General features: G+C 34.8%; 1 protein-coding gene across 1 annotated transcript in view; it reads right to left on the reverse strand.

Moving 5' to 3' along the window:
* The window catches only part of EML5 (EMAP like 5), a 159,088-nt gene that overhangs the window by 32,585 nt on the left and 104,194 nt on the right, over positions 1-22,309 (reverse strand). Inside the window, exons 22-29 of the mRNA XM_089906279.1 lie at positions 13,956-14,108; positions 13,127-13,258; positions 11,988-12,076; positions 11,017-11,193; positions 8,792-8,993; positions 7,956-8,082; positions 1,558-1,636; positions 309-438 (exon numbers count right to left, since the gene is read on the reverse strand). Coding sequence (XP_089762405.1) covers positions 309-438; positions 1,558-1,636; positions 7,956-8,082; positions 8,792-8,993; positions 11,017-11,193; positions 11,988-12,076; positions 13,127-13,258; positions 13,956-14,108 — 1,089 coding nt within the window. The remainder of the gene's footprint in view (positions 1-308; positions 439-1,557; positions 1,637-7,955; positions 8,083-8,791; positions 8,994-11,016; positions 11,194-11,987; positions 12,077-13,126; positions 13,259-13,955; positions 14,109-22,309) is intronic.

Below are 22,309 nucleotides of genomic sequence, written 5' to 3' on the forward strand. Positions count from 1 at the left end.
TATGGGGAAATAGAATAAAGTCACAAACGGTTTCGCTATAAAACGTGCTTTCAACATACAGTAATCCTTTACTTCTCATCGAGATCTTTGAGCACTTTGCGTTATGAAATCCTTTTTTGCTGTGTTAAATGTCTTCAAGACCGTAAATTTGTTACTTAAAATATTACTAGAAAGTTCTACAGTATGAAATATTTATATTCTAGATTCACATATTTTAATTATTTATATTTTTAACAAAGAGTTTTAAGATGCTAAATTAAAAATTCTAAATTTTAAAAAGTGGGGAATGGAGAATCAGGGTTTCCTACCTGTAGCAATGTTGTGCAGAATTCCCACGGATGCAGTGTGATAAATTATATCATCACCATCATTTAAATAATGAACATTATTCCTACAGTCTCTGCCTCGATAGCCAAAAACAAGCTCCAACACAAGGTCCTGTAACAATGATAGAACCATTATACAATTCCTCATGTCTAAATGTTCACCATTATTTTGTTATATAGAGTACTGGTGTCTTCAGTCAAAATGGAGGATGCAATTTTGATGTTTTATAAATTTCAAACACAAAATTAACCTAGATATACCTCTCTATGTAACCCGTTTTGGGCAGCTGAAACACACATTCCATACTTTTCTACATAAAGTCATAAAAATGAAAGGAGAACCACAAGGTCATCTGATTCCAAGAATTTTAGTTCTTGAGATTTCATGTGTTAAACATTGAGATACTTCTTGTGTCCAAAAGAAGAATATTTCGATTTGTGTTAAACTGTTAGTCAAAATATTTGATCTGCGTACGTAACTCAGGATAACTTATGTCCAAGTGATGTACTTTCAAGGATCCAGACAGTATATCAGCTTTGTGCACTAAGCAGGCTGTCTCTGATAACTCATGCTAAAGTTCTAGCAGATAATTCTGCTACTCCAAGTGTCCATTTTCACTGACCCTGTGAGGCTGAGTGGGGTAGGAAGTACAACAATCACCCTCCCACAGCTTTACGCCTTGTTTTAGACCTCACTTAGCACAGTTTGCTTGTTGCTGCTGATACTGAGATTATGAAATGCCTTCCTTTTTTGCTCAATTATTGTGCAAAGGTTTCTTTGCTTTGAAGCAGAACCTTCATTAAACCCTACAGTGAATACATCACATGGAGTAAAAGTTCCTGATTTGGTGTAAGCATTAAACCTTTAACTTATAAATTCAAACTGCTAAGTATAAGACACTGCCAAAGTGCCTATGCTTCCATAAACCACAGATCATTTCATACATTTACATTTAGAAGTTCTCTGAGATACAGTTCAATTTAGGGTGTTATTCATAGAAAACTAAAAGAAAGACTAATAAAAAAAAGGAACAGAGGATATCAATCCAAGACTCAGATTTGACAGTTAAGCAATCAATTTTTACAACCAAACAAAAAGGAATATTCATCAGTACATTTATTTTCATAAAGAATAATGAAAAGATGTAGATGTTTTCCAAAAAGGAAACAAACTAAACACTGTATACATTTTAAGGTACCAATTAACACCGGGGAGTGGGATTTTCCTCACCTCTATGGGTCTCTTTTTCTTGCCGACATTGTTGGTCTGGAGTTTCACTGGCTGTGGCGGGGCCCTGCTCACAGGAGGCCTGAAACAGGTAAGTGGGAAAGAGGAAAGGAACCCATCACTGGGTGCCTTCACTGGGCTTCTCTCACCTGCCCTCCAGAGGTAGATGTCTCTGACACACCTTCACGAAAATGAACCCAATCTGTGTTTCTCACTAGACTCCACCCTCCTTATCTTGACATCTTCTAAAGCAGAAAGGTGGAAAGAAAATATTAGAACTTCTATTCATTTTTCTTTTAACTTCTTTGGTGTATGTTTCATAAATGTAACTAATATAATAGCACAAGAACATATAGATGATAAAAATATACAAATGTTAGTTTTACACACTCAAAAACTTCTACATGGTGTACATTATCAACAAAGCCTAGATTACTGCTCTAAAGTAGCTACCTCAGTATCTTTCACATGGCAGGTACTCAATATATTCTTCTTGAATTTTGAAAATATTTGTATAAACTTTCCATACTGTTGGCAACATAAGTCATGTGTGAGTTCAAATCTGTACTCTTTACCTGCTCCTCTGTGCCCTTTATCTTCTCTTCTTCTGAAGTCCCTAGTATGGTTATGGCATCACCTTCAGTTAGTCAAGCAAGACATTTTACAGTTACAAAGCACTGTAAACCATACAACACTCTGTAAAAGGTTATTACTATTGTCTCCAACTCCTTCTCTTCCCTATTCTCACTATTAACTACATATTTTTCAACTTTACCTACATAGTAGCTCTCAAATCTATTCCTCTCCTTCTCTGTTTCCATCACTAGTTCAGGATCTATTTATAATGAATGTGTCATTAGGTGTATAGAGTTCCCATTTTCTATTATTTAAATGTGGAGACTCTTCCCTAAAAAAAACCCCTTTGTTTAATTTTTTAAAAATCCACACACATCATTTAGTTTAGTTTTAACTCAGAGAGCCGTTATTCAAATGTTTAGTAACCTAAATACTGAATCTAAATCAATCATATATCAACTTCCTCTTTCAAATTTTAATATTAATTTTGTAACAACTAAATCAGAAAATGATGTAAATTAACTTTCCAGTGGAAAACATTCCAACGTTTCTGAATAAATCCATAAAATTAAAGGCATAACAATATATTTGCATTTTCAAAATGATTTTCAAATTATACATCTATAAAAAGTAAATGAAGTGTTATCTCTTGAACATGTAATATAAGAGAAATGTGTATTTTCATATATAATGTGAAGCAGTATGTAGAAGTATAGAAGCATGACTGGTGACATAAAAGTTAAATGCACTTGCAACACTCTATAAAGAACTTTTCAAATTATCACAAAATTTTTTGGTTTCAAACCTTTTTCATATACTTTTTTGAATATCTGTAAGTAATAAATATAACTCACTTTATAATATTTAACATTTAAAAATATTTCTGCTAAAATCATTTTGAAGAATGACAGAAGCTTTGGCTTTTCTTCCAAGTCAATTTTGTTGAACTTTATTCAACATTATTGTCTGAGAACTTTAATAAATGTATAATTTTTATCTATAAATCCTGTAAAATGGTTAAGCATATTTTAATTTTTATAAAGATAATTTATATAAGATATATTATTGCTTGAAATTCCACAACTTGGAAAATTATACAAGTTGAATGAATAAAGTTTTAGTAAAGCAGTTACTTATATAGTACAAATCCAATAATTAAGATGTAGTCATTTCACGCATACTGTTTTCAAAGGAGAAAAACATGGAAAACTGTGAATAGAGGTAAAGAACACCAAGTAACATAGCTTATTAATGGTAAATATGAAAGATAACAAAGATACAAAATTGGGTCGCATAGAGCATAGCAAAGAGAGAGGATTACCTGGAACCTCTTTCCAGCAGCAGATAAAAAAGGGAAAATATTACAACACAGATTTGCATTTAAAATAGTAGTACAATATTTCCTGTAATAAAATATGTTTACAAGTTTAATGCAGATAAACTATATTGTATATAGTAAAGGGCTATTGTTTTTATTCATTGCTATATATAAGAAAAGGCCTAGGCTTAGGGCTACTCCATTCATGGCAGGGAAATCAGAAGAAAGAAGATGAAAAAGAAAAGAATTTAACATGTTCTATGTTGTAAACATTAAAGCTTGCCATTCTTATTTTTCCACAGTGCAATCTGAATTTCAAACAAAATATTTAAGCTTACTTAATGTTTATTAACTTAAATGGCTGGTAGCACTGGCCCTGCTATTAAGGATTGCCTAAGGAACCTAACTAAGCTCCCCCTTCCCTGACCCAAAAGGGATTCCCAGTCAGCCAGTCTCACCAAGTAGGCAGAGTGAGTCTCGGGACCATGCTGGATTTGGGACTTTTCTAGCAAAGGAAGTAACTTAAAAGAAAAAAAATTCCCCTTAACAACATAATGACTGAACAGAACTGGAAGGGATCACAGAAGTTAATCTTATCCATCCTCCCAGTGAAACCAGGAATCGTCTTTACATGTCTAGAACATCCCTTCATAGCACTGATGACAAGTGGTCATTTACTAAACTCTGCATGAACACTGCTCGTCACAAGGAGGTCACTCCTACAGAAGTCATTCATACCTAAGACAGCAATTATATCTCCACTTTTTCTTTTTTTGAAACTAGTGATTCCCAAAGCGATGAATTATTCTTTGTGTAAAGTGGCCTCCCAACATTCCTTTACCCTCTGTTTCCTTCTAGATCACTGTAAGCTGCCAATGTCCCTTTAAAATGCAGAGATCAGTCCTGAATAAGCTACTCCAGTTCTGACGTTAGGTCTGAATGTTTTATTTCTTTTAAAATAGTATAAGATTATGAGGGCTTTTTTAGAAGTCACATCACAGTCTGGACTCATATCTTTGCATACATCACCTCCTGCTTAAAACAGATAATGAATTCCTGATATCTGCCAAATTAATTAAGGAGTGCCTAATATTTGATGTGTTGTACAATCTGATCTCAAATCAACTTTTTCATCCTATCTGCCAGCATTTTCCTACGGGTACCTTTTTTACTTCTAAAACAGACTAGGCTTTTCTCCATACTGTCCTGTTTCAGAAACTGTCTGAAGACATTTTTATCTCACTAAAGGTAGCTACAAAAGCACCCTAAAGAGTCCCTTCTTGCACATATCATTTTATTAAACATACAAATATCATTACTGCCCCTATGTGAATGTTTTGAAATTAATGAATATATTAAACAAGCATTAAATGAAGCTAACAGGTTTGTTATCAACTGAAAAAATTTTCACTGATAAATATGTGTGACTGTTTTTATGAGTCTTTGAAATTTAAGGAAAAACTAAACTATTAGAGTATAGGAGTTTGTGAAAAGTCATTTGTAAAAACACTGATTATAATGAAGACCCTCATAACAACACCCACATATTGTATCTATAAATGCAACTCTTCTGTAGGATTTGTCCTATTTCACTTTCTGGTTCTTTCTCAACAAATGTAGTTCAATGTTTCATAGGGGAAAAAAAAAACCAAAACCTTAAAATACCACAAAATAGAAGAATAAATTTTTGAGTAAAGTATTTTCTTTAATAAAATACTTACCTTACTACTCCCTGCCTTCAAAAGGAGCAAGAGGAAAAAAGTAAGGAGATATACATGAAAACTGATGATGAATAAAATGTAGCAGTTTACTAAACAGATTAAAGATAATATGTCAACAGAATTCTAATGAAATACAAAAAGGCCTAAATTTTATGTCACATTGTTTTGAATATTTTTATTCAAAAATACTGGAAATTTGATTGACAAGTAACTACTTAAAATACATAAGATTAGCTATAAAAATATTTATAGAAAAAGAAAAACATAAAGTTATTAATGTCATTTAGGAAAAAGACTCCATGAAAGTGTCAACTAAATAAAGTTGTCAAACTGTCATCAGAAATATTTTCCTTTTAAGTGGATATTTGACAAGCATTTGTTTTGTTTAAAAAGTGTTTTGTTTTGTATATGACAATATACTTTATTTAAAACATGAAAACAATTATGTATACAGACCATATTATCTCCTCACAAAAATTCAAAGCTGATGAAAAGAAATATCTCTTCATTTTTATCTCCTTTGATGCCTGCATTTTATGAAAATGAAGGCTCCTAACTATGAATCACAATAATGACTTCTTCTGCGTTGGCATTTTCAGAAGAATTTAGTAGAGGTGAATTGTAAAATAATTTGAGGACAAAATGCAAAATAAATAAAAAATAATTTTGAGAAAGTTAGCTATAAAAAACGCAAGCTAACAGCAAAGATTACAATTATGACAGTGTCAACCATTCTTTGTGAGCAGTAAAATGTTTCCATCTATCAGAACTCAGGTCTCTTCAGCAATGAAGGAGGAAATTTAAGTGTTTTACCATGAGAGATGGCCTACAGATTAAAATTAGGTCACATTTTCTGACATAGCAAATTTATCTGATAAGTGATAATATTTTCTTCAAAAAATCAATATAATAAATGAAAAAGATTAATGGGAATGTCTAGAGTTCCTTCTTCCCTATATTACATTTTTCATTACCTGTGAGGTATAATTTCTTTTAGGTAATATTAAGTACTATACTGCAAATATTCTAATTATGAACATCTATATTTGCATACTGATATGTACTCTTCTGATTAATAAATATACAGGTAGTGTTCATTACTTTGTGGATATTTAATTTCAGTACCAAAAAGAAAAACTGTTAGAGAGTTCCCTGGTGGTCCAGTGGTTAGGACTTGCCACTTTCACTGCCGTGGCCCTGGGTTCAATCCCAAGCCATGCGGCGCGGCCTGAAATGAAATGAAATTCAATTCAATAAAAAGGAAGTGTGTCAGTATTAACCAGGTATCTCCTTAGGTTACCTTGTATTTTATTCCAAGGAAGGGGCGGGTGAAGACTTACTACTTAGACTCTTATATACATTATTTCATTTCATGAAGTACTCCATAAATTGGGGATTATAATGCTTATTCTTCCTTTGTGGAAACTGAGGCTCAGAGAGAATGGTTTCTCAAGGTCACACAACTGGCAAATGATAAAAATGAATATTTTAACCCATTTATCTGATTCCAAAAACCATGTCGTTTGCACTATATGACGCAGCCTTCTACCAAGTCATTCCAACCTTGCTCAGCTTTTAAAAAACATACCTCTAGTTTAATAACTTGCCTCTTTATAAGTGATGAATAAACGGATAATCACTGTCTACCCTCTTTCTGTAAGGTGACCCCCCATTGCTATTATCTGAGGTATACCACCATCAGCAAATGGGGCACCTGGAAGAGGAGCTGTGGAGGCATCATGACCTCAACATTCTACCTAGAATTTCAGTTCAACAGCATCTCTAGTTCTCCCCCCTTCTCCATCAATAACATGCATCTCACCCTTCCAACTTCATTCTTTTCCCTGGATATTAAATCCACAGGTGCAAACTCAAATTCCTCTGCCAATGCTTTCTTTTAATATCATTTTTATCTAGCTGGGCTCCAATGGTCTTTAGCACTATCCTCACTAACTATACATTCACTTGAATTTTCCACAAATTCTGTTCACTGTGAACGAATTCCCTTTCATTTTTAGCTTTTCCCTCAAATACTAACTTTTTATAATAACGTTTTCCTCATCACAGCTTTCTACAGAAGAGGTCACTGCTGTTCCTACCTCCCACTGCTTCTTTGTTCTTCAATGTAGTTTCTGAATAATTTTTCCTTTATCATTTCTTAAAACCTCTTCATTTCTGAAATCCATGCCATTCACTGATCCATATGCCTCTTTATTGATTTCTATCTTCTCTAATGATTTTAAAAGCATCAGGCTCACAGTTTCTCTCTTTCCTCATAAAACTGCAGTGCACATAGCCTTACTTTTGATTTGCTGATTCTAGACAAAGACCAATAATTCCCATTAGAGACAAGCTATACTTCAACTTGCCTTTTTGGAAAAATTTTAAAATAATGACTTTCTATCCTTGATCAAAAAGGCACACGGATAAAAAGGCCTTTTAAAAATTTAATCATCTCTCTGCTCATGTGCTTCCTAAAACATAATAGGTATTGGATTCAATTTGTATTACTTCTTGAAACCCTATCACATATATTTATAAAAGTTAGCAAATAAGATTCCTTTAATCATATAGACTTTATATGTAGCATCATTCCCTAAGCTACTTGCAAAAGACAGTGTCATTACCAAAAAGTATTTAAGGACAAACATGCTTTCTAAGAGGTGCTGGGAACTGTAAAATGCAAGAGTACCACTGTTACTGAGTTTTTGCAAAAATTCATTCAGTTAAACAATCAATTCAAGTTTTAATACCAATATCTTTCTAGTTTTAAACTTGATTGTTACCTCTCATCAACTGAGGGTTCTTTTTGTTGCAAATGAGGCTTGATTCCAAACACTGGGCGAATATTTGTTGATAAGGCTCTGATGGTGTAACTGATTTCATTCTCCCTTGTGACATCACTGTCATAGCCTAACATCAAAATATAAGAATTATTCTCTATGTTATAACTGAGGAGCTCACTTATGATCTTAAAAATTGGATACAAGGATGTTCAACAATATGAAATAAGTTTAATACACTGTGTTATAATCAAATTATGCAATAACATACAGCCAGTAAAAATGATGTAGAAGAATATTTAATGATAAAATTCTCAAAGTATTGCTAAGTGATAATAGCAAGCTACAAAAAATAAACTCAATATGGTATCATTTTTGTTAAAAAAATATAATGTATATAAATACACATACCCCTACGGGTACACCCCAAATGTTAAACAGAGATTACCTCCAAGTGGTCAAATTATGGATGCTGTGTTTATTTTTTATTGCAAAACACACTTTCTAATTTTTCTGTAATGAGCTGGTATTACTGGTATATTAGGAAAAAACCAAAATTATTTTAAAGTATGAGGCTCAATGCTATAAATTTATTTTAGCAGTACTAATTTAAAGTATGATTATCATTCATTGGTAAATGAAGAATATCTAAGTTATTAGTATATGACAGCCTGTTGTTTTTGATTCACAAAACAAATTCTGTTGTTAAATAGACCGAAAGGACTAAAACCACAATTATTCAAGCATTATTATTACTTATTTAACTTCCACAGTTTAAATCAGTTGTGCTAAATTTTTTCTATGTTTTTGTTAAACTAAAATATTTTAAAACGACATACCCCCATCTTCTTCAGAATCTATATCAGATTCTTCACTATCACAAGGCCTTTTTTCTCGATATCCCTCCATTTCATTTGTCCAAACCATTAAAGACATATCTGTACCTCCTAAGGTAACCAACATGCTGTCATCAAAAGTCCAGCGCACATTTGTGACATGTGTACTATGGGCCACATACCTCTTAAACTTTCCAAATTTTCCCTAAAGGTAAAAAAAAAAATTCAAAAAATCTTTGAGAAATTTTATTACTTGAAAACATTGTTATAATTTTGAATTTATTTCTTAATCTGTGATTGGAAATTAATCATTACAAGGCACCTTGTAAAAAAAAAAGAAAATACTGAAACTCACTAAAATAAAAAATAACAATTCCCAAACCTGACGAGGACAGGATAAAACTAGTAGTTTTGCACATTGCTAGTACTATGGGCATAATGTTTTTGGAAATCAACTTGGCATTCTACATTGAAAAGCATGAAAATGCTGACCTTTGTTTCACCAGTCCCTCTTTAAGAGATCTATGCTAAGACATTTTCTGTGCAAAAAATAGTTGCCACAGTATTTACTTATAGCAGTGAAACATTTTAAATGCCTTAAATATTCAATAGAGCAATAGTTAATTATGGTGGATATCTTTGGAATAGTACATATCTGTTAGAACAATGGCTAAGCAGACATATTGTTGGAAATAGACACAATAACTGGGAAAATCAGTATATAAATGCCTATGTACATAGAGCACGGCCATATTAACAAAAAGTAATTAGCAAACATTTCGGTATATACCCAAGTAAATATCTTTCATCGTAGTTCATTAGTGTTTTTGTTTATAAGCAGATGTTACACATAGGAATGTATTTTTCTTGTAAATAAGAAGAAAAATCCAAGTTATAGATACTGGCAACTTTTAAATCTAAACACTAGCATAACCAAATTTCATAAGTAAATTTCAGATCAACACATCATAAGCAGGTTTTAGATGGACATCTTTTCAAGGGTGTTAAAATAAGAAATGTCTTAAATATACAAAACACAGTAAGAGCTAAATCAGTGAATTGTTTGGAAATGAAGACTCTTAATAAAAATTAGCTGAAATAGAAGGTGAATCTGTCATCAAAACACTGTAAGAAGGTAGCTTCCCTAACATTTTGTGGTTCTTGCTACAGTAAGGTGAAGAAGGAATCTGCAGACCAATATCCTAGAACGTATTTCTAAGGTTCCTATACCATCTAGAATATTGAGAATGACGTTTTTGACTAATAAATGTTCTATTGGAACACATTCTTGTACAGAAGGTACTACTACTTAAGTGTATCTAAAACAAGGATTTGTGAAATGTTTTCTTGGGTGCCTGAGTTCTCTACAGGAATTTTTAAACTTGTGTTTTCATTTCGATGCTGATCTAAAAATATTCATATGAGCAGTTAATTAAGACCACCATGCACTGAATATCATGATTTCAGTGCCATATTTCAAATTTATATTTATGTTCATGTTGGTACTAGATTACAACATATATTTGAATTTGTGACAATTAAGAAATAAATGCATCTATACTTGATATATGAATTTTATTTTTGTGCTAAGTGAAAGCCTAATGTTTCCCGGTGGTTTGAATAAAGGAAAGCAATAAAAGAATTTAGTCATCACACAGCACACAGTAGCATGGGCATGCACATTCCAAAGAATCTCTACAGTTTGGTTTTAGGAAAATAACATCACTCATTCACATTAAACCAAAGTTATTTTGACTTTATAGGTAGTGTCATTTATAGTATTTTGTATTTAATTTGTTAGAACACTTTAAATGTTAAAGTTGTAAATATCACAAGTTTATATTTCCTGTTAATGGTATATATTTAATCAAAAGAATACTAAAATTCTTTAATATTAGGGCTAAAAGAATGTTTCTTCTAAAAGAGCTATGGATACTCCTCAATACTGAGAAACTGTACAATACAATATATAACTTAAGGCATAGGATCATAAATTATAATACTACTTCATAAATTATAATACTACTATTATCTATAGATAATACTTTTTATCTATAGATAAAAGCTATAAATATGATGTCAAGAATAGGAAACGTAATTCTGAACCTTTCATATTACATTACATATTCCATGTGTAATATTCATATTACAAAAAGAAATGCTATGAAAGGGCATTACTTTAACCATTTTTATGATTATGATCATTAGAATTAAAGAAAAACACATACTTTAGCAGGATATCTAAATAACTTCACAAATCCCAAATCATCCCCAGTAGCTAGGACTGTTTTGTCACTGGTGAGGCAAGAGGCAGTTACATCTGTGACTTCTCCAATTACTGGCCAAATTCCCTCACAACATAAACCAAGCACACTTGTCCATGATGCCCAACCAATTTTTTCTACCTAAAAAAGAAAAAAAAATGCTCTAAGGTTATAACATCTAACCCTAAAAAATTAACAACAAAAAATCTGAATATTTTTCTTTGTAATTAATATATGTCACAAATAAAATTAAAATTTTAATAAAAACAGTTAAACAAATTAGTAGCTGTCTTGGTTTTGTAGCTTCCCAAGTCCACTAGTTCCTACAGAAAAATTTTAACATAACATTATTCAAGATGTATTTATTATATATCCACTGTGTATTCTAGATGCGGAATGTACAGTGATAATATATAAGACTTTTTCTGCTTTTAGAATAATCAAGAAATTTATTCTTACACTTCATGTCTAAACTTCTACTAATAGTTTATAAGCATATTTTTCAATTAATCATTACTGGAAATTAAGAATTTTACTTACAGTCCCTCTCCTTATTAAGCTACTTTCACGTTATATTTGTTTAGCTTCTCTTCCTTGGCCATGTCAAAAAATTTTGCTAATATGTCAGCCACAAAACCAAACACATTTTTTTCTTTTTTTTTCCCCTCAAACAGGAATTTGCCAATAAGCATCTTAGGCACATGGGTTCCAAAAGATTTGACAGACATGCAGTACTCCAATCTTAGATGGCATGTCTTTTACATGCTATTGCATGCTTCTTATCCTTTGAGGAAAGTAATTAGAGAAGAGCTAGACATACAAGCAAGCAATTTATTTCTTTTCTTAATATAGAATCTCTTCCTTTACCCAGATAGGCATCAGCTTTCTAACCACTTTCTGTCATATCAACATTACAAGCACTACTATCTTCCTACCTCTCCACTGGGGATGGTTTGTTTTTTCCCTCTGGGAGCTTCAAAGAATAACTGTTCTTTAGCACCAGTGTTGACCTGTAAAAGCTTCCCTTAAAAAAAAAATTTAAAAATATACACATATATAAAATATAAATACATATACAGTTAGTATGATATTTAACTTTTATGGGAAAAATTAAGCTTAAACCCTCTGCAGTCAACCATATATATAATAACGTAATTAAACTCATAAATGGCTTAATTTGTGTGTGTGTGTGTGTGTGTGTGTATATGTGAACTATTTCTGTTGTTATACATCCCAATCAATATGGGTTATGTAATTGGAAGTGCCTTTGCATATTCCTACTTGTAAAAATCCTAGAAATAAAATTTGAAACCTTTTTTTAAAGAGTATTTTGTTAAACTACATTTGGAAAAACTTTAATTTACAACACGAGATTTATATAGGTGACTATCTGAAACAAAAATTCCTAAAATGGAGCATTTAAAATATTTAGCATTTATCTAAATTATTAAACATTGCCATATGCCACGCATTCTGCTAAAAAGAGATACTCATTAAATTTTGTATGTTATACAACTATGACAATTTTAGGGAATGTATTTTATTGAATGCTGGGAAAATTACATTAAAACTGGGAGTTCCCTGGTGGTCTAGTGGTTAGGATTCCAGGCTTTCACTGCTGTGGCCTGGGTTCAATCCCTGGTTGGGGAATTGAGATCCCGCAAGCCGTGGGGCGAGGCCAAAAAAAAAGCGGGGGCAAATACTGTTATTAAAAAAAAAAAATCCTCATTAACATAACTATTTTCCAAAATTTCAGTTACTATTTATATCAAGCTTATCTGACAAAACCAGGACAAATGACTAAAAAAAATTTGTATAATATTTAAATTACTTTACAAATTAAAGAAATTATCACTTACTGTACTATCATCTGAATTACATTAGAAGTATTGAAAAGTCCAAACTCACAGCATTCATCTTTAGGTGTGAAATAAAGTAGTGGAAATCATTTTGAGAATAACGTTTGTTTTTCACAATGCTTTTGAACTCATCTGTTGAATTACTTGTTTCTCCAAAATAGCTATACTAAGTCAAATGAAACTTTTATCAAATAGTAAGTTATTTAGAGTCTTACCTCTAACATCCCAATCAATATGGGTTATGTAACTGGTAGCGCCTTTGCATGTTCCTACTCGTTTACTACTCATTACGTTGTATATATCTATAAAGCTATCATGTGATGCTACAGCAAGATATTTCCCAGAACCTGTAATAGAAACATATTTGCTTGAAATTTTCTACCCTTAGAAATATTTTTTACACTCTACAACTAGAGTCAATTTTCTTAATTTTTTTTTGGAGGAACTCTTAGGTGTTTCCTAAGTTATAACAAGACATATGAGTCAAACGACAAATGGTAACATTTTCATGTATATTATAATTAACACAATGAAATAAAATTTTAATGTAGTGAGGTAGTTCAGTGGAAAGAAAATATCAAAAATTATATACAAAGTAATTTTCATATTCTTTGCATGTAACCGCCAACTTACTTAAGCCAACATAAGTAAATTTTGCCTTAACATTAGTAATCCTGTATTATAGTAGGTTTTGTCATTGGTAATGAATATATGGAAATTGAAGAAGCAAAATTCATGTAATTCCAAAAGCATTAAGAATATAATGAAAATAGTTATCCAATCTGTCTTATATTATAAATGAGGAAAATGAAGCTCAAAGAAATGCCTTGGCCCAAGTCACACAGAAAATTTAGGGAAAGAATTGGCACTAAGCCAGATATTTTGCCACTGATCTAATATAGGGCTTTTACCTCTCATTATACTGCCTCTTCTAGTAAAAAACTAAAATTCTGAGATAAAATAACAGTTAATAAAAATCACACATTGATACATTCATTGCCATACTCAAGTTAATAATCAAGTATGATTTCAATGAAATCTTACCTGGTGAAAATCGAATATCTGAAATAATGTCTTTTCTGTGGTGAAAAGATACAAGATCCTCCAGAGTATCTGCATTTGCCATTAAGAAACTTCCATCATTGAGACCTACAGCTAAAGCTTTACCATCAGGAGAAAAACAGCAACATCTCCCACCTAAAAGAGAAAGAGAGCATGTATCAGGTAATTTTCTTTTATTAAAAAAAAAAGTATATGCTTAAGGAAACTTTCATTTCAAAGAGGATTCCTATATTTATTATGGTTTCTAATCAATATTAGAAAGAAATAAAGATGCAGATAATAAAGTTTTCTATTGAGATCAATGGTATGGCATTCCAAGCATGAGTTAATACAAACCATTTCCTTTTCTGAATGTAACAAAAGTGAGTACTGATATTTACCTTAAAAGGAATTAAGCTGATGAAAAGAATGAGAGATGACTAACATAAAAAGTCAATGATATATGTGGAAATGTTGTTGTTCGGAGAGTTTGCTACCTTAGTAGTTTCTATCCAACAAAACAGAAATTTAAGAAATAAGGTCATCTTTATAAAAATGTTTTCAAATTAAAAAAAAATCTGACAATAGGCAATTATCAGTTTAAGCTCGGAAGATCTATACATGTTTCAAAACTATACGTGAAGAAATAGTGATGTTAATATTATTAATTAAAAAAAAAATAAGGGTGAATGCTGTATTGGCAAACACAAAAAATGGGCTTAACTTGACGGCAAGGGATGTAGCAGGCATATTCAAAGCCCTAAGGCTTTTGAAGTCTGGCATAAAGTTTGGAGTGGGAGGGATAGGGTACACCTGTTATAGAATGAAAAGTTATAGAATGGACTGAGAATAAGCAGTCATGTAATTATCAAGCATACATTAGAAATCTAGGATGTGATTTCTGATACTTAAGAGTCAAGAGATGATGGTGACCTGAAGCAGGGTAGCAGCAGTGGAGGTAGTGAGAAATGGTAGGATTTGTATATATTTTGAAGAAAGAGATGGCAGGACCTTGACCAACTGGGAGTAAAGTAGGAAAAAGAGAAAAGTAGAGGCTATTTTTTCGTTTGATTGATGGTGTCATTTGCTGAGATGGGAAAAACTAGGGGAGGTACAAGTGTTTGGTTTTGTACCTGTTATGAATGCCTGTGAGAAATTCAAATGAAGACATCAAGAAGCCAGTTTGATACATTAATACTTCTCTGGAGTTCAAGGGAAAAGATATATACAGGCTAGAGATATACACAAGGGAGGTAGTAGCACACAGATAGCAGTTATAGCCATGAAACTGGAGAAGGCCTGATATTAATTTATTGCCTCTCAGCTCCAAATCCACCCTCCTTGTTCCTGCTACATGATTACTGGAGCAGGACCCTATGGACATTTTTCCATTGCCAGTTGACTTGGTTTTGGCCAGTAGAGGGTGCTGGAGGGTTCCTGCAAGGCCAAAGAAGAAGGAAGGGACTTTTCTTCCTTCTGCTGTGCTGTAACCAGTGGATCAATTAGCGGACAGGAACTGGGGGAATAGGGGGGTTTCTCTGCCATCATAGCAGATCTCCTAGATCAGTCCTCCGGCAAGTTTCTTTTCCACCGGCAGGTTGTATGTTCCTGAGGCACCTACGCCCTCTCCAAAGAGATCTGAATCTCAGCCTGGGGGAAGAGGGGAGGGTCCACCCTGTAAGTTCATTCCTTGATCACCATCCACTAGCCCTATGGGTGGTAGCTGCTTTCTGCATCTGCTACTTCTATACCCCTTAGAATCCTCTTTCACACCTTTTAGTAGTTAAATCACCGTTCATTAGCTAACACTCCATATTAAATTTTCCCTGTTCAAATTACTGGGGTGGTTTCTGTCTCTGATTGATACCGAACTGGTACTGAAGTGGTCACAGGAGACAGACCATTAAAGATGGGGTTTGCAGAACTGGTTTAGTCATGCCTTTCTTTGGGCTTGAGCATAGTGCTGAGCCCTTGCCAATGGGAAATGGATGCTAGCAATCCAAGGTATGCACTGGCATAACAATTAACGAAGCTATCTCCTGTGGTTGATTGTGAAGTATCCACTGAAGCTGAGTGCCCTGGGAGTCCAAGCGGCTGCTGCCCTTGACCATTACAACAATAATGGTGACCACAAGTTCTGTGTTTGTACAAAAGATTTCACTGAATACACAGAGCATTTACAGAAAGAAGTAACAAGTGCAGGTTCTTTAAACTCTCAGCACGAGTCATGGTCTGAGTAGAGAACTTCCAAGACAAACCTAGAAGAATTTCTGACAGGGCTGATATTGCTGAATATTTACAATGTCAACTGAATTCACAAACTCACCAAGTTTTCTTGTGTGAAAGTTAGGCCACTGATTGGGAAGAGAACCCTTAACCGTGGAGTGGGAGCATCTGGCTGGACTCAGACAAAACTGAGAATCTTGAACTTCTGAGTTATTTGGAGTTTCACTGGCCAATGCAAATAGCTTCCTCTCCAGTGTCTGAGAAGACACACCTTCTGAAACAGACGCCTTGCAGAGGATGCTTAACCTTCTGAAGAACCATCACAATCATTCCTTTGCTGTCACTAGACCCCTAACTCGGATCAAATCTCAGCATGCCCTAAGGCAGAGGTTGGCAAACTTCTTAAAGGACCAGAGAGTAAATATTTTCAGCTTTGCAGACTACTCAACTCTGCTACTGTAGTGCAACAGCAGACCTAGACAACACATGAAAGAATGAGCATGGCTGTGTTCTGATAAAACCTGATTTATAAAATCAGGAGGTTGGCTGGAGTTGATGTATGGGCTGACCTCTGATATACAGGAAGAAATCCAAAACCCTAGGGAGGTAAGAATGTTGGAGGAGATTTTTCACATGCAAACTGCATACCCTCCCATCAATTACATCCCTTGAAAAAGTCTAGAAAATAGTCCCTTCATGAAAGCATTGAGAAATACATTAATTAAGGGCAGCACCTGCATCACTGAAAAGCTCTGTGACTGTCCTCCCATAAAGGTCAGGAATGGGAAATGTCACCATTAATATGGGCTCCCTGAATCAAAAGATAATCCTGGAGAAGCAGAGGTCAAGCAGCAGCACTTAACCAACAAAAATAAGGTAGATTATTTTATCAAAAAGGGCAGCAGGGATGTACTAATAATCAGAATGTGCTGGCCTGTGGAGATTTCTGTTGGTGGCTAATTAATCATGGTGTCTCCAGGAACAAAATAAGTAACTTACTAGATTAGTGTTTGATCTATAAGTAGGAAAAACTCCAGACCTGGTGGCTAAAACACCTGACTTAAATCACCACAATGGAGAGTCACAGTTTCTCAACCAGTTTTCAGACCTAAGCCAATTCATATACTCAGAGCCCCCTGATTGAAGGAGGGCCAAGTTCCAATGAAGAAGAACCCTGTAGCACTGTCACAAGTGTATAACATAAATCTTTCTCCAAGGATCTGTGGCCGCTTAGTAGAATGACTGTGAACTGAAGGAAAGGAAAGATCCAAACTTTCAGGAATTACTGGACATGGGCTCTGAACTGACACTAGTTCTTAAGAACACTAAAAGCTGCTGTTGTACAAGCAGTAAAAGTGGGGCCTTATGGTGATCATGTGATAGATGGAATCTAAGTCCAATTTTGAATCATAGTGGACCCAGGTAGTCTGTGGACCCCACCCAATTCCTGAATTTGAACAGATATACTTGGCAACTTGTAGAATGCTCTACGGCTGGCTCTGTGATCCATGGGGTAAGGGTCATTACAACAGGAAGAACTAAGTACAAACCCCTGGAAATTCCTCTCTACTAAGACAACCAGAAACAAAACCATAAGCCTGAGAATTGCAAAAATCACTGACATTACCAAGGACGTGAAATATGCAGGGGTAAGAATACCTATCACATCATCTTTGCTTGTTTGGTCTGTGCTGAAATAAGATGGATTTTAGCTAATAACTCTGGATAATAAATTTAATCAGGTTATGATTCCAATTGAAGCTACTCTTCCAGATCTTTACTAGAACAAATTAACACAGTCCCTAGCATTTCGCTGCAGCTATTGCCCTGGTTAATGCTTTTATCTCCATACCAATTTGTAAAGACCACCAGAAGCAGTTTGCTTTTACCTGGCTTGTATCTGTGGACACCTTCAAATCCTTGCCTCAGGGCTATTTCAACTCTCCTGTTCTTTGCCATAATACAGTCCACAGAGATCCTGATCATCTTGACATTCCATAAAACATCTCAATGGTCCACTACATTGATGACATTATGCTGAATGGATCTGGGGAGCAGGAAGCAACAAGCATAATACTTTAGATGCCTTAGTAAGACAGAAGTGAATCAAGAGAGTGGCAGATAATTCCCACAAAAATTCAGGAACCCTGCCACCTCAGTGAAGTTTCTGTGGATCCAATGATCTGGAATATGTCAAGACATTCCCTCCAACTGAACGACAAGTTGCTACACCTTCCATCACCTACCATGAACAAAAGGAGCAGAATGCTTGGTAGGCCTTTTGGAAAGCAACACATACCACATTTGAGTGAGCTGCTCTCTCCATCTATCAAGCCACTTATAAGCTTCCAGTGGGGACCCGAACAAGAGAAGGCAAGCTGATCTTCCACTTTGGTCTTACGATCAAGCAGATTCAATGATACTCCAAGTGTCTATGGTAAATAGGGATGCTGTATGGAACCTCTGGAAAGCTACCAAAGAAGCATACTTCGGACTGGGAGAAATTCCATGCCCTCCTTTACAGATAACTATTTTCCTTTTGAGAAGTAGTTTCTGGATTGCTACTAGGTCTTATTAGACAGTAAGTAAATGCCTAACTATGGGATATCAGGTGACTGTATGTCCTGAGCTTTCTTTCATGAACTGAAAGTTACATGACCAACCTAGCCACTGACTGGGTATACACAACAGCAATCTGTCATCAACTGGACACAGAATAGAAAAGACCAGGCTTAGAGAGATCTGGAAGTTACAAGTAATTTATATGAACAACAGGTGGCTCAGAATCTTTCAGCAATAAATCCTATAGCGCAAGGCCTCTTCTCTCTCTCAATCTACACCTATGGCCTCATAGGTGTTCATTATGATCAGCTGACTGAGGAAGAAAAAATCTGAGCCAGACTTACAGATGTTCCAACACAATATGTTGGTACCTGCCTGAAAGCATCATAGCCCCACTCAGGGGTGACCCTGAAGGACAGCAGTAAAAGTAAAACTTCCCAGTGGGCAGCCTTCAAGCAGTACATCTGGTTTACCACTTTTGTAGTGAGAGACAACTAGATAGACAGATTTACACTGATTCATTAGCCACTGTTAACTATTTGAATGAACACTCAGGGATGGAAGAAACAGGATTGGAAGATCAGAGACAAGGAAATCTAGAAAATAGATTTGTGTGTAAAACTCTCAGAAAGGGCATAGGCTGTGAAGATTTTTGTGGCCTAGGGAAAGCCCAATAAGGGCATCCACTGCAGAGGAGGCTCTCGATAATCAGATGGTCAAAATAATATGCTCTATGGACATCAGGCAGCCTCTTTTCCTAGCCAGCTAGCACTTGCTTAGTGAGCCAAAGGTGGCAAGGACAGAGTCTATGCTTGGGTTAAAAAAACATGGACTTTTCTTTATAGAGGCTGATCTTGCTACCACTACTGCTGAGTGTCCAACCTGCTAACAGTAGAGACCAACTGAACCTCTGCTATGGCACCATTCCCCAGGGGAACTAGCCAGACACCTGGTGGCATGCTGATTACATTGGACCTCTCCCATTATGGAGAGGACAAAGAGTCATCCTCACTGGAATACACATGAACTTTGGATTCACCTTCCCTATTCACAGCGCTTCTGCTAGCACCACCACCTGTGGACACACAGGATACCTTATCCACCATCACTGAATTCCGTGTTTCTGATAAAGGAACTCATTTCAGAGCGAAGGATGTGCAGCATTCAGCTCATACCCATGGAATTAACTAATTTTATCACATACCCTCATCACCCACCGAGGGCTACTAACAGAATGATGGAATGGCTTACTGAAAACTAATTTATAGCACCTTTTGGGAAACAGTATCCTGAAACACCAGAGTTTTGTCTTATAGGATGTGGTATATGCTTCACAGCATAGACCATTATATGGTGCTGTCTACCTCACAGGCAGAATACATGGGTCTGGAAATCAAGAGGTGGAGGTGGGAATGGTTCTTCTCACTATTATATGTAATCATATCAAGTATTTTTGCTGTAAGCTTCTTTGCCATAGACATTTTGCCGCAAACATTTTTGGTACATAACTAATTGACTGTGAGGCAATTCTGCTGTAGAAGATAAAATAACTGGTTGACAGTTTGGTTTGACATATACAATACAAAAAAATATGTATGATGATGATTTCTTATTTTGAAACACACTACATTGGAGGAGAAAGAGGCTGAGGGCCTAGAAGGCACAGAGTTGAACCCACAATTCCTATGGAACTTTATAATGTCTATCAACAGGTGTGTGACAATCCATGCTCATGGATTAGTAAAATATCTACACTACCCTAAGCAATCTAGAGATTCGATGTAATCCCTATCAAAATTCCACTGGCATTTTTCAGATACAGAACTAATAATCTTACAATTTGTATGGCACTACAAAATACCCCGAGTAGACAAAGCAATCTTGAGAAATAAGAACAAAATTGGAGGCGTCACACTCCCTGATTTCAAACTATATTACAAAGCCATAGTAATCAAAACAGCATGATACTGGCATAAAAACAGATGCACAGATCACTGGAACAGAATAGAGAGCCCAGAAATAAACCCATGTGCACATGGTCAATTAACTTACAAAAGAAGTCAAGAATGTACAATGCGGAAAGGAGAGCTTCTTCAATAAACTGTGTTGGGAAACTAGAACAGCCACATGCAAAAGAATGAAACTGGACCACTATCTTATACCACACACAAAAATTAACTCAATACGGACTGAAGACTTGAATATAAGATATGAAACCACAGAACTCCTAGAGGAAAACTTATGTGTTAAGCTCCTTGACATAGATCTTGGCAATGATTTTTTGACTGACAGCAAAAGCAAGAACAACAAAAACAAAAATAAACAAGTGGGACTACATCAAACTATAAAGCTTCTGCACAGGAAAGAAAACGATCAACAAAATGAAAAGGCAACCTACTGAACTGGAAAAATAATTGCAAATTATATATCAGGTAAGGGACTAATATCCAAAATAAATAAAGAACTCATAAAACTCAACAGCAAAAAAACCACATTGATTTAAAAATGAGCAAAATATCCGAATTGACATTTTTTCAAAGAAGACATACAAATGGCCAAAAGGTACATGAACTGATACAGAGAACAGATTAGTGGTTGCAAGAGAGTAGTGGGGGGTGGGGGGTGGAGGAAAAAATTCAGGTTTGATTATAGTTAAAAGCTAAAGCCACAAATAGGAGTTTTTAACAGGAATTTTCCAATATGTTATTATACAGAAAAGTGCAAAGGCTGGCAAATATTTGGAAAATACTGACTTTACACACATTAAGAATTCAGACATTAATTCATGTTGCATATTTATACTTTGGTTATTCTATAACTAGTTACCATAAAATTGGATTATTTGGCAAAATTTTCATAGGATAGTTTATATTAACTATAATGACTTAGGGCTTCCCTGGTGGTACAATGGTTAAGAATCCGCCTGCCAATGCAGGGGACACGGGTTCAAGCCCTGGTCCGGGAAGATCCCACATGCCGCTGCCGCGGAGCAACTAAGCCCGTGCGCCACAGCTACTGAGCCTGCGCTCTAGAGCCTGCGTGCTGCAACTACTGAAGCCCGCGCACCTTGAGCCCATGCTCTGCAACAAGAGAAGCTACCACAATGAAAAGCCTGAGCACCACAATGAAGAGTAGCCCCCACTCGCTGCAACTAGAGAAAGCCCGCGTGTACCAACAAAGATCCAACACAGCCAAAAATAAAAATAAAATAAAAAAATGACTTAGTTATAAAATGTTAAGCCTCAGGACCATAATCCTTGCATGTTCATTTTCTGAAGAAAACAGTATTTACTTACTGAATGTTTGAAAGAGATAACTGTGTTTTATAATATTTAAACCACTATGACTTCAGTATTTTGTTATAATTACGTCAACCAGCATGTCCCTTTAAGGTTATGAACCATACATGTCCCTTTAAGGTTATGAAAATCCACTTGTCTTCCTCTTGAATTAATGATGATGAAGGAAATATGAAGTGAGTATAGAAGAATATTTCAAAACAAAAATACAGAATCATGACTTTTCTCTACAACCTAATATAAAGATCTACTCCTAGAAGGAGCCAGTAA

The sequence above is a fragment of the Delphinapterus leucas genome, chromosome 2, assembly GCF_059928025.1.
Source record: "Delphinapterus leucas isolate spDelLeu-1000000601 "Yukka" chromosome 2, BTC_Dleu_Yukka2, whole genome shotgun sequence".
Lineage (NCBI taxonomy): Eukaryota > Metazoa > Chordata > Mammalia > Artiodactyla > Monodontidae > Delphinapterus > Delphinapterus leucas.